The 12,631-nt window shown below is 33.3% G+C and overlaps 1 protein-coding gene and 1 long non-coding RNA gene across 2 annotated transcripts; one reads left to right on the top strand and one right to left on the bottom strand.

Moving 5' to 3' along the window:
* Positions 1–595: 595 nt before the first annotated feature.
* On the bottom strand, positions 596–2,030 carry LOC125869129 (uncharacterized). The gene is made up of 3 exons (XR_007446780.1): positions 1,927–2,030; positions 846–1,041; positions 596–703 (listed from the first exon to the last, which is right to left on the bottom strand). It is a non-coding gene; the product is annotated as an uncharacterized LOC125869129 (long non-coding RNA).
* A 7,496-nt stretch (positions 2,031–9,526) lies between these two features.
* LOC125867413 (uncharacterized) lies at positions 9,527–12,203 on the top strand. Its single transcript, XM_049547907.1, has 9 exons — positions 9,527–9,903; positions 9,977–10,190; positions 10,264–10,316; positions 10,613–10,649; positions 10,729–10,794; positions 11,183–11,287; positions 11,363–11,516; positions 11,593–11,669; positions 11,744–12,203. The coding sequence occupies exons 1-9, from the start codon at positions 9,812–9,814 to the stop codon at positions 11,807–11,809; spliced, it is 864 nt and encodes a 287-aa protein (XP_049403864.1). The 5' UTR covers positions 9,527–9,811; the 3' UTR covers positions 11,810–12,203.
* Positions 12,204–12,631: the final 428 nt, after the last annotated feature.

The following is a 12,631-nucleotide window of genomic DNA, read 5'->3' as shown; positions in this document are numbered from 1 at the left end:
AAAAAATCTCAAAAAAAACTTATACTGCTCTAAAATAATTACATTTCAAAATCACAGAGAGCCATAACACTACGTACAGTATCCTAGAAGATCAGTTTAAGCCTTCCACGAAGACAATAAAGATAAAAAAACCTTCAAATAGAAACTCCTTTGCGCTACAAACTAATCAAATATCAAAATTATAGAGAGTGACGACACTACAGTATCCTAAAAGACCACGTTAAGCTATCCACGAAGACAACACATATAAACAACCTAAAAAAACTTAGGCTACTCAATAATAATCAAATTACAAAACCACGAAGAGTGATGGCTACACAATATCCTAGACAATCAAGTTAAGCTATCCACAAATACAATAAAAATCCTCAGATTGCTCTAAATAATAAAATTTCAAAATCGCATAGATCGATGACACCACAGTACTCTAGAATATCACATAAAGATACCTACGAAGACAATAAAAAAAACTAAGATTTCTCTAAAATAATCAAATTTCAAAATCACAAAAAGCGTTAAACTACAGTATCTTAGATGATGACGTTAAAAATTACACAAAGAGAATACAGAAAAAAACTCTCTTGAGACTTACATAGGAAGAATTGCTTATGAGTTCACTGAGAAGACCTCCTTGTAGTTGTAGAAAGTGTTGATAATAAGACTGAGAAGTTGATTAACCTCAGCCTGTAAAGCAAACGTCTCTCTGTCCACCACTTTTTGGTAGATCTAAAGAGTTGTTGCTACTACGAAAAAAAAATCTCAAGCGAAGTGAAACATAGAGGGACTCGAAAGTAAGAGGGGGTTTATAGGTAGTTTTTAGTGACTTCATATTGAGAAAAACTTACTTGAAATGCTTTCTGAACAATCTCAACAAGCCTTGTTATAGCCTCATCAGCTAATTTTACACCCATTCACACGTAACTTTCTCTTTAACAATTCCCAAAAATATTTGATGAGTGATTGTGAAGCTACGAATCGGAGACCATGTAGTACTCCAATTTTCCTACTCCCAGAGATGAGAAAAGTTGGTTCAAATTGCACCTATTTACAAAACAAAAGAAAATTAGAAAGAAGAAAAGATTCAAAGACACAAGCAGATAATCCATTGAGAATTACATATTCCTGAGAAATTATGAATTAGAATCCTACAAAACTTGATACTTCAAGTAAATGAGTGTTTCCTATAAGGAGTGCTAACAACACCTCTGCAGAAATCTAAGTTGCACAGACACTTCACTTTCAATGCCGCATCCGTGTCGAATTCCCCAAATATACACTACTTTTAGAGAATTTGACATGCACCCATTGACATTTCTGAAGAGTCCAAACAACACAGGTGAAAACTGAATGAAAAGAATGAAAAGGTAAGTCTCAGGAAAATGTACGGACTCACTCCTCTAGCACATCTAAAAATTAAAAGTAATCAAGTAGCTCGTCAAAGAGTAGAGCAAGATGCAGATCAATTTAGGAGCCAAACTATTTGAGTCATCAATAAATTATGCCCAGGAAGCTTCAAACTAAAGTAGTTAAGAATGTAAATTCAAAACTTAAAAAGGCGGATAGCAGGAGAGTATAAAAAACATAAAAATAGATAATGTAATTTTGGAATTACATCTTGAAAACACCAAATGAGATAGGATTGAGCTGTTTTTCTATGGAAAACTCAAAAGAGAGTCTTAGAATTTGCAAGATTTTGTGCCAAAAGCTATATGAATCTCTAAGAAATTAGCCATCTCCAGTTGGCTAAAGATTGTGCACATTGAGCAACCATTAATTTGAATGTAGTAATTGTTGAAATGGTACCTCTTTATTTATAATCAACATATTTGAAATTTTCAATTCATCATTTTCTTTTAAGTTAGCACATATCTATTGGGACAAAATTTCAACACCAAAAGAAAAAATAAAGATGAAGAAAAATCAAACCTGTGAAAACCAAGAAGAGACATCGTTGTTGCAGCCGAGAGAAACCCCAAGAAGGTGAAGAGAATTGCTGAATTAATCCTCTTAAAATTGCCACTGAAGAGAGGGCTTTGCCTCGGATGGTAAAATACAGTACACGTGTTTTATGAGAAAAATATATGTGTTCAACAGTAGTACAGACGTGTGTTTGTAGGAGAGGGTCAAGTTTGTATTTATCCAATTTTATAGTACAATTTCAATAACATTATGTACAATTATTTAATGTTGTGATAGTCCAGCCCTTGTTGGCTTATATAAAAGGGTAATATATATATAGAGAGAGAGAGAGAAATTTAATTTAATTTTTGGGATTGAGCCAATACAACTTACTCTCATCATGCACCAACAACTCTAATAAAATAAAAAAATATGAGATAAACTGCAAAATCTAAAAATATATAGAGCGTGAAATAGGTACACACAAGAAGAAGAAAGTGGAGCTTCAGTCCACTGAAACATTGGAGATCATAGATGACAAAAATATGACACTCATGGCTAACCGTAATGATCAAAACTCTCAAAGAAGAAACATGATCCTAAAGTAAATTTTCATGATATTAAAAGAAATCTTATATTTCGTTTCAATAAAAAACTTGAATTATTGTTATTGGTCCTTATATATATTCTATGTGTCCTGAACATGATGAATGAATATGCCTCCTTACAATTTGATAGCAAGAAATTAAAAAAATAATTGTTAATCTTGTAAAGACCATTAATGACTAGCAAGGAGTCATATGATGTCTCTTACAAATTAAAAGGACAAATAACATTCTTTAACTGACAATGGAAGAATGCATAAAAATATTAACTACTTTAAATTTTCAGATAGTCTGTGAGATAAATAAGTAGCTATAAGAAAATCAGTTTTGACCTTCAAAGAATTCTCAAGCAAATCATTCGACCTGCAACAACACAATTACCTCCAACAAGTATCTTTTGGCTTTTATCCTGTATAATCATAGCATATGCCTGATTCACACTAGGTTTAGGACTCATCATTAAGATTTGAGACCTCGCCTGAGCGTAACTATCATTTAGCCCCATAAGGAACTGGAATAGCTTCTGCCTCTCTAAATGTTCTACAAAATCTTTCGATCTCTCATAAGCACACGTAGGAAATGGAATAATCGAATTATGTTCATCCCAAAGATCTTTCAATTTAGAATAATATACTGAAATAGATGATATACCTTGAACTACAGTTGTTATTTCCTTATGTAAATGGTAAGCTCGAGAATTGTTTACCTTGTCAAATCTCTCTTTAAGGTCATTCCAGACGAGATAATCATCAGATCTAAAAAGGATTCCACTAAGAAGATCTGATTGTACACTGCTCATCAACCACGAAACCACGATGGCATTACATCTCTCCCATCTTCTCTGTAGATCTCCTTCATACATGCTTCTCGTAACAGATCCATCGATGAATCCAAATTTGTTCCTTCCCAGAAGTGCCAACTTCATAGCTCAACTCCAAAGCATGTAATTCTCCATGCCTTTGAGCTGAATTTCAATTGAAAGTGAACCTGGTGCATCAGAAGGATGCAAGTACAATGGATGATTGTAGTCAATATTACTCCCCATGGATCTAAATTTCCTTCAAATGCGCAGCAATCAATGGTAGAAAAATGAATCTCCCGATCCTCAGTATTCTGTACTACTCAGAGAACCCCTAGATCCATACCATTCTAGCTCTGATACCATGTAAACTAACACTGTTCCATTGATTTGTTACTGCTCCATGACTGTGGAGCTTGAGAGAAAAGATGAAGAAGAAAGAGAGAAGATATTATTTGATGAATGAAGAATTGCATCTGTGTGAGCTACTTCTACAAAAATGTGATTAACTAACTAGCTATCAAACTAACTATCATTATCACTTAACTACAATATTAGCTAACTAACTAACAACCTGTCAGTCAATTAACTAATAGCTAGTTATAACTAACTCAGCTTGTACTATATTCAACAATTGTTTATCAATGTTGAGAAGTTTCCTTNCAAACTAACTATCATTATCACTTAACTACAATATTAGCTAACTAACTAACAACCTGTCAGTCAATTAACTAATAGCTAGTTATAACTAACTCAGTTTGTACTATATTCAACAATTGTTTATCAGTGTTGAGAAGTTTCCTTGCCTCTGATGGTAATGATTGAAAATTCTGATATTGAACTGTTGGTGTACCTGCAAAATTAAAAAATTTATTAGCTAAAAAATCTATTAGTGCATTGCCTTCCCTAAGAATGTGAGAAAAATGCACTAGCCCCTTTTTCCTCCAGAAATTGATACTAGTAATCTCCATCCTGATCTTCCAAGGGGCTTCCCATTTTCCTTTTGTCATATTGATTATGGCCAAAGAATCTGATTCTATCAAGATCGGTACTCTCTGTTGTTGAATACAGTGTTGAATACCTCCTTGAATGGCTCTTGCCTCTGCCTGGATGCTATTTGTGATCCAAAGTCTTTTAGCTTCAGCATATACTAAATTACCATCAGCATCCCTAATACAAAAGGTTGTAGATCTCTCACCGGGATTGCCTCTACAAGCCCCATCTGTGTTACATTTTAACCATCTTATTTCAGGTTTTTTCCAAATCACCACCTGTGATTTTATTAGGGGTCTGTATTGTTCAAAGTGTTGAACCAGTTGAGGCCACTGGTTAGGAATGACCTTTTTCCAAGGGTACTTTAGTTTCACTAGTTTGACTAGGTTACTATTAATCTCTTGAATCACCTTCCACTTCGTCATATTCCCCATGCTCTATAGTATTCCTTCTTTTCCACAATTGCCAACAAATAAAAGCAGGGACAACTTGAAGAATAGGAGTAAGTTTTGCACAGTGCCTTATGTCCCACCACTTCTTTATTGCTTGATGAACCTGAATGAAAGGACCTTGTAGCCCTATAGCATTTGCATAATATTTCCAAATTGATCTTGCAAATTCTCCATTGATAAAGAGATGAACCATTGTTTCCTCTTGAGCTTTTTCACAACATCTACACCTAGAAACCATGTTTATCTTCAACGTCATCAACACTTCATCCACGGGAATTTTGTATTTCCACAACCTCCACAACAATAAACAAATTTTATAAGGGACCCTTATACTCCAAATAGAAACATATTCTTCCTTCTCATGACCTTTTTGTCTGATCTCTTCCCAAGCACTGCCTATTGAAAACTTTCCAGAACTAGTTTTCATCCACCAAGGATGATCAGAAAGCTCAGGAATATATTCATAATGAAGTTTCTTTTGAGCATGTTTAGCAACTAATTTAGGAAGGTATTGGTGAAGCTTTTCTCTATTGTATCCACTTGAATCCGCGAAAAAATTCAACTCTTCAGTATTAGGAGCTCTTATAAAATCTGGATGAGTTGATTTTATAGCTCCCAAACCAGTCCAGTTATCCTCCCAAGTGTAAGAAGTACCACTTATTGGCTCCCACCAGATATTCCCATCTATTTCATCTCTCGCCTCAATCATTTTCTTCCATAATTTAGATCCATTTTTCCACAACACATCTGTTAGTTTAAATTTCTTACAATATTTATTCTACATGAAATTTGATCATAAAGAAGAGATAGTTCTGAACCTCCACCAGAGTTTAGCAAATGGTGCTTTAGAAATATCATGAAGAAATCTAAAGCCTAACCCGCCCTTATTTTTTGGTAGGCACAACTTTGACCAAGATACCGAATGCCTACTTCTACTTTCTTCCTCCAAAAAAATCTAGCAAAGATCTTGTCGATCTCATTAATAGTGTACTTAGTAGGGACAACTACAGATAGCAAGTATATAGTTGTACTTTGAAGCACACTTTCAATAAGCACAACACCTACAAAAGATAAAAGTTTTCCTCTCCAATTTTGCAATTTTTCCTTAACTTTCTTTATCATATCATTGTAATACTCCTTTCTTTTCCTGTTGTGAAAGACTGGACAACCCAAATATTTGAACGGAAAGTTTCCCTTGGAGAAACCAGTAATCTGCTCAACTTTCTCCACCAGTCTAGCCTCCACTTTATGAAACTTATAAAAGCAACTTTTTTCCTTATTAATAGTTGCCCTGAGATTGTTTCATAATCTTTAATAACCCTCATTATTTGCTTTAGAGACCCTTCCTCTGCAGATGAGAAAATGATAGTGTGATCTACATACGCTATATGGTTGATGTTCCGACTCCACTTAGGCATTCCATAACCCACAAAGTTATGATTTTCAAATAGTGAGTTTAGAGCTCTAGATAATATTTCTGCAGATAGTATAAACAAAGCAGGGGATAGAGGATCCCCTTATTTTACCCCTCTAGTAAAGTGAAAAAAGCCTTTTGGTTGTCCATTAAATAAAATGGAGTACCAATTATTAGCAATCAACCTCCATACCATGTCAATGAACTGATTTGAGAAACCCATATTTGACAAGACTTTGACGAGGTAGAGCCACGAGACCCTATCATAAGCCTTAGACATGTCAAGCTTTATAATAACATTGGTTGGTTTTCCTCTCTTCCTAATATCCGTAACAATCTCTTGAGTTAATAATACATTTTTAATAATGCTTCTACCCTTCACAAATCTAGACTGATTAGGAAAATCAGTTTTGATAGTACTTTCTCCATTCTACCATGAATGACTTTGGAAAACACCTTATTGATAAAGTTACTAAGGCTTATAGGTCTTAAGTTTGAGTAGCTTTGAATAAGATCTTTTTTTTTGGTAACAACACCAGGTTGGTGTGAGTAATAGATTTTGATAAGGTCTTTTATTGGTAACAACACCAGGTTGGTGTGAGTAATAGATTTTGACAAGATTGAATTTTTTCACTATCCAAGCTATCAAAATACTCTTTCAGTACAAAATTCTTCTACATAAACTTTCATAATTTTACTAAATTCAAACTCTTTAAGAGCTAATTTTTCCCAATATATGATCTCCCGAATTGTTTTTTCTTTAATATGACTGGAGCTAAATATAATTACAAGGACAAATACTCATCAAATTAAATTTAAAAAAAGAATTAAACTTAGAGAGATTAGACGGGACAATAGTGACATAAACCAAGAATTTTAGCGATGAAATTTAAGCAAAGATTGAAAGAAAAACTAACTAAAATTGAAACACCCAAAAGAGGAGATGAAGAGAACTAAAAGGGTAGTCTTTCAGAGTTTTAAAGCAGAGATTAAAGACCAAAAAAAGGAACAAAAAGGAAGTAAATGAACGTTGTGAAAAATGTGTGGTCAAAACTTACCTGAGATTGCAAAACCCATGATGAGAGAGAGTTCGTAGAATGAGAGAAGTCAACAGAACCTAACCTTGAAAATTTGGAAGAGAGTGTGTTTCTATTATACTTGTGAGAGAGATGGTAGATTTTTCCAGATTTCGTTCCCTTTAAAAAAGATTTTAGATTTTTCCAGGTTCCAGATTTTACTCACTTTTACAATTGAGTGAAATTACTTGACTACCCTTGGTCGTCCATGGTTTGGCATTTCTATATAGTAGAAAAAGAAAAAAAAATATATATATATTCCTCCTTTATATTTTATTTACTACTACATCTTCTTCAAATCCAAAAAAAGCACGAAAAAAAATCAGATCTTTTTTCAAGTCCTTATTCTTCTTTCTATTTAAAAAACAAAACCCATGAAGAATTTGAAGGTAAAGTTTTGATCTGTCATTCTTTACATCAATGGCTCCGATACCATTGTAATATATATAGAGCAAAATCGACGAGTTGAGTACCTTGTATTTGCAGCGGAAGTCTTTGATTTTTCTACTTTCACAGGATTACTCCAAAGTCTCTCTTTGAATCACTAGAAAACAAAGTTTCATTCACAAACTAAATATATATTTGTGTTTCACACCTTCGTTGATCTTCAGACAAAAAAAAGTTCTTCATGTCATTTTCTTTCGGTTTTTTGTTCTCTTTTTTTTTTTATTGTTCATGTTATCACTTTTTCTGTAAAGGAATAAATTCTTTTATTAAGAGGTGTTGATAAGTTTTTCAGTTTAATTAATATTCCTTTTTTATTTTATTTTAAAAGAGATAATTTATTCTCATCTCTTCTCAGACAACTTCTTGGATTGGATTGGTCCACATGGACGATTTAAAACTTACAATAAAACTTCTTGAAAATCTTAAATTTTTAATTCATCCATTTCATAATTAATAGGGGTAAAATAGTAAACTTATTGTGCACATCATTATTTTCTTAATAGACATGTCGATTCAAAAGTGAATAAGTAATTAAAAACAGAGGGAGTACTTGTTACAGAGTGCCAAGTGCTGTCTAGTAGCCACCATGTGATTTTTATTTGGGATGTTCCATGGTTAGTAATCATAAGGCGTTTGTAGATATATAATTTTTTTTATTAAATCTAAGATTTTACACCAATTCAATACTTAAATAATTTTTTTATAAAATCATATTCATAAAAAAATATATAGTGTGACAGCGTTTAGTGGAAAAGAGGCATGAACTAGTACAAGTTGGTAAAATATGATATTGATAAATGTTCTAGCAATTGGCTGAGAAAAATTAAATAAGTCCTGAATTAGTAACGATGACATAATGAGCATGATTGAACATTATCCTCATGAAAGAAAGACAATATGTGTAAACTACACCCTACTATATAGATCACAAGTGATGAGAAAAATAATTCATGTGGACACATAATATATATGCCAATAAATTGACAACTTAGCAAGTCTATTGTTTTAAAAAAGAAAAAGGTAGCCTATCAACATGGGTTGTGGTGCACTTATAGGAGTGCTTCACCCTTAATCAGAAGTCTCAGGTTCGAGCCCTGGATATGGAGAAATTCTTGTTGGGAGCGTCACCCCTGAATGGGTCTTGCAGAACGCAATCCAAAGTTAGTCGGAGCTCCAATGTGAACTCCGGTCACCAAGTGGGGAAAAAAAAAAAAAAAAGGTAATCTAAAATCTGTGATCCCAATTTTGTATTAAGATATTTAAATGAAACGTGAGGAGGACAAGGAAGCAATTGGGTGGCTGCTATAGATCCACTTATGGATGACAATGATATACATACCTTCACCTAATTATTATAGCCTCTAACGGCTTCCTTTCCAAACCCATGTTCTCCACAGCTCAAATTTGCGTAAGGAATTTATGGTGAATTGATAAGTATGTATTCATCTTTAATCAGATGTTTTGAGTTTGAGTACCCTTAGGTATGAAATCGTTATTGTTAGGAAACAGTTTACCTCTCAAATGGGATTTTTCGGTGCTCAAATTTAAATTTAGTCCAACTCTAATATAAATACTAAACTGGAGGTGAGAAATATATATATATATATTTTTTTGCATAAGGACAATCTAAAGAAACCAAAAATAAAAAAAAATTGCACAAGGATAATCCAAAATTTACTAGCACACTGACAAAACCTCTTAGTTGAGGCATTTAGGAAAGTTTGGTAGAGTGTATTAAAAAATAATAATATATATATTAACTTTATTTATTATTAATATCTTATTTGATACATATTTTCAATCAACAATATTAATATACCATGTTCACCACTATTTTTATACACCCTACGAAACCACCCTTTAATTTGCAAATAACAAAGTAAAAATCAATTAACTAATACAAGTGTGCTAATTGATAATGTACTCTGTCTCTCTCCTCTTTTATCCACACTTGTGATTGAATATACTTTTATGCAAGTGTGATAAGAGAAGTTGAAGATAGAAAGCGAGACAAAAAGAGGAAAATAAAATAAGACCAAAAAGGAAATTGTCCATAATTACTTTTATAGAGTTGTGCTCTCTGTTTGGTGCTCAAGAATCAAGAAAGATCCTAACTTTAGAAGAGAATGTCAACAATCGCTAGTGGTTACCTCACAAATTGTTTCTCTAAAATGGCAAATCTCACCAGACATGAGAGTGTTTCTGCTTCCTGGATAATGTCAGTAAGCTCATCTATGATTGGGTATCTATATATAGTAAAGATCAACATGTGTGTTATTACTTCATTGCAGGTCACTGAATCCCAATTCCTCAAGCACGGGGAAGAAACAAGTATTTAGAGAATTGCGATATCCCATTCCACAATCTGAGACTGAATCAACATACACATCGAATCTCCATTTTGATCGATTGCAGCTGTCGGATGAACAAGTGTTGGATCAGGAAAATCGACTTCAGTTTGGTCAGTTCATGGCACATGAAGCAGTGCTTGATGAAGAATATTGGGTTAGTATCACTCTTCATAATTTAAGATCCAATAAGTTGTGTTTTCTGTATGTTTAGCTTCAATAATTGACAGACAGCAGCATGGCTGCGAGCTGAATCTCACTGGGAAGATCGCCAGAATGATCGGTATGTACCCTGTTTTCTCATTTCTTCACTTGAAAGTATGCTTATAAATGAATCAATCAACTCGCCTCTGATCACCCCTAAACTAGTCGGGATTGGCTATATGAATTCTTTATAAGATCCATCATGTTATGACTATTCTTGTGCGACAATGGTATTATTATTATGCCATTACCAATTTTAGTGGATAATAACCATATTTGATCCATTTTGAGAAAACATTGGTTATCCGACCCATATCTAATGGGTCGGATTGGATGGTTACTCGTTTTCTTTAACCATTTTCTTTGATAATGCAGATACATCAATAACTATAAAAGGAAATATGCAGAGCAGGTACTCAACTGGTTAATTTACAAGTGTTACATGAAAAACGTATGCGCAGTGCATAATATCTCATAGTTCCACTATGCAGGAGTTTAATGCCTTGAAAAGAAGATGCAATTCACAAATTGGGCAGAGATGCACCTGCATTGTTGCGGTATAAATCTGTTAACAGAAATTTACCTTCACGTAATACTCCTTCCGTTTCACAAAGAATGGTCCAGTTTGGCTTGACACGGAGTTTAAGAAGATAAAGAAGATTTTTGAATCTTGTGGTTTTAAATTAAATTTATGTCAAATGTACAAAATTGTCCTTTACTCTTGTAGCCTTAAACATGTCACGTGGAAATCTGAAATTATAATGTTACCAAAAAAAGAAAAAGGTCATTCTTTTTTAAACATACTAAAAAAGAAATGAGGTCATTTTTTTAAAAACAGAGGGAGTATTATTTTTCTTCAACTCTTGCAAGACAATTAGCTTCAAACTTGTTTTAGTTCATTAAGAAAAAATCATCATATCTGATATGTACGGTTGACATCAACAGGTGCGGGCAGAAGATAAAATTATCAGACATACAGTACTTAAGAGTGTCGTTGGGACACTAGATTTGATCATCGGGCACTTGTCACATGGAGAGGCTTTTCCTGGGGTATTTTGGTGTAAATAAATCTGACAAATAAGTAATAATTTCCCGCAAAAATTTGAAATGTCTTCAATTCCACAGGGAAGGGTGAATTCCCCTGATTTGAGCAACATTGAGAGAAGATCCTCCAATAGATATGGTTATATTGCAAATTTATGTGTTTCCAAATCTTCTCGAAGGCAAGGTGTTGCAAGAAACATGTTGCATTTTGCTATTAGATTGGCGAAAGAAAATGGTAAGCAATTAGGATGCAACAGTTGTAGAATCAATGATCAATCACCAAAAGACTAAATCTGTTGTTTGTGTGATAGGTGCAGAAAAGGTGTTCGTGCATGTACATACAAACAACGGACCTGCACAAAAGCTTTATCAAAAGGTTGGCTTTCAGGTAAAAACTAAATTTCTGTTTTAACTTAAGTCAATCTGTTTTTCTCGTAAATGAAAATTCCAGTCTTTTACCAGGTGGTCGAAGTGAAAAATCATAAACTCGCTGAAGAACAACCTCACTTGCTTTTCCTCAGAGCATGAAACACATTGAATGCAAGTCAATTTTTTTCTATTTTTTGGCTCATGATATATTTGGAGTATACCCTGCACAGCTTATTAGCTCCCAACATGCCAATTTTTCACATGTATGCAGCCAGTAATGATCAAAACTTCAACTAAGATTAAACAAATATTTGATGTATTCCTTATGAGACATAAAATAAGAGAGGAATAATTCATTAATAAGTTTCCAATGAAAGTATGTCTGATGAACAAGGATAATACCCATCACGTCTTGTTCGACATTCTTTCTATTACTCTAGTCACAACAAAAACAGAAGGAGAGATTGACATCTTTATAAATGAGAAAAAATAGCGATAATCAAAAAATCAAAACAACACTTTCGAAGAACTGAATTAATTTTCCAAGTGTACTGCAAACATCTTTTGCCATTGTTTAATTCAATAGGTGAAACTTTGGCACATGTTCAATCAAATACATGTATTGATAGCATAGGTTTAAGTGATCTTTGCTTCTTAAGCATTATCTCTTGCCTTTTTAAAAAAAATCGAATTAAATTATTTAGTTATAAGAATAGGTGTATTTCTTGGTGCATTTTTTGTCCATTTCTGAAATTTCTTATCTAAGAAACAGTGAGGTCAGAAAAATGTAATTGGTTACATTGGAGGAAATATCTGAATTGCAGTGTTTGTAACTAGAAAAATTTTACAATGGTAGAGACCCAACCAACAATAATTGTGTGACCCTCCATTGATTAATTGACACTTGAATACTGTGTTTACTTCTTTACCTTTTTATCATCTCTCTCCTACTCAACCTTCTTTTCATTCATTTTCTTATTT

Source organism: Solanum stenotomum, chromosome 6 (genome assembly GCF_019186545.1).
Source record: "Solanum stenotomum isolate F172 chromosome 6, ASM1918654v1, whole genome shotgun sequence".
Lineage (NCBI taxonomy): Eukaryota > Viridiplantae > Streptophyta > Magnoliopsida > Solanales > Solanaceae > Solanum > Solanum stenotomum.
This window is presented reverse-complemented; position numbering and strand designations above follow the sequence as displayed.

What these genes read in the sequence shown, in the direction of transcription:
- LOC125867413 (XM_049547907.1), top strand. Translation starts at nt 9,812, where the DNA reads ATGTCAACAATCGCTAGTGGTTACCTCACAAATTGTTTCTCTAAAATG. An exon ending in GTTTCTGCTTCCTGGATAAT is followed by an intron (nt 9,904 to 9,976) that starts GTCAGTAAGCTC and finishes ACTTCATTGCAG; the next exon opens with GTCACTGAATCCCAATTCCT. An exon ending in GAAGATCGCCAGAATGATCG is followed by an intron (nt 10,317 to 10,612) that starts GTATGTACCCTG and finishes TTGATAATGCAG; the next exon opens with ATACATCAATAACTATAAAA.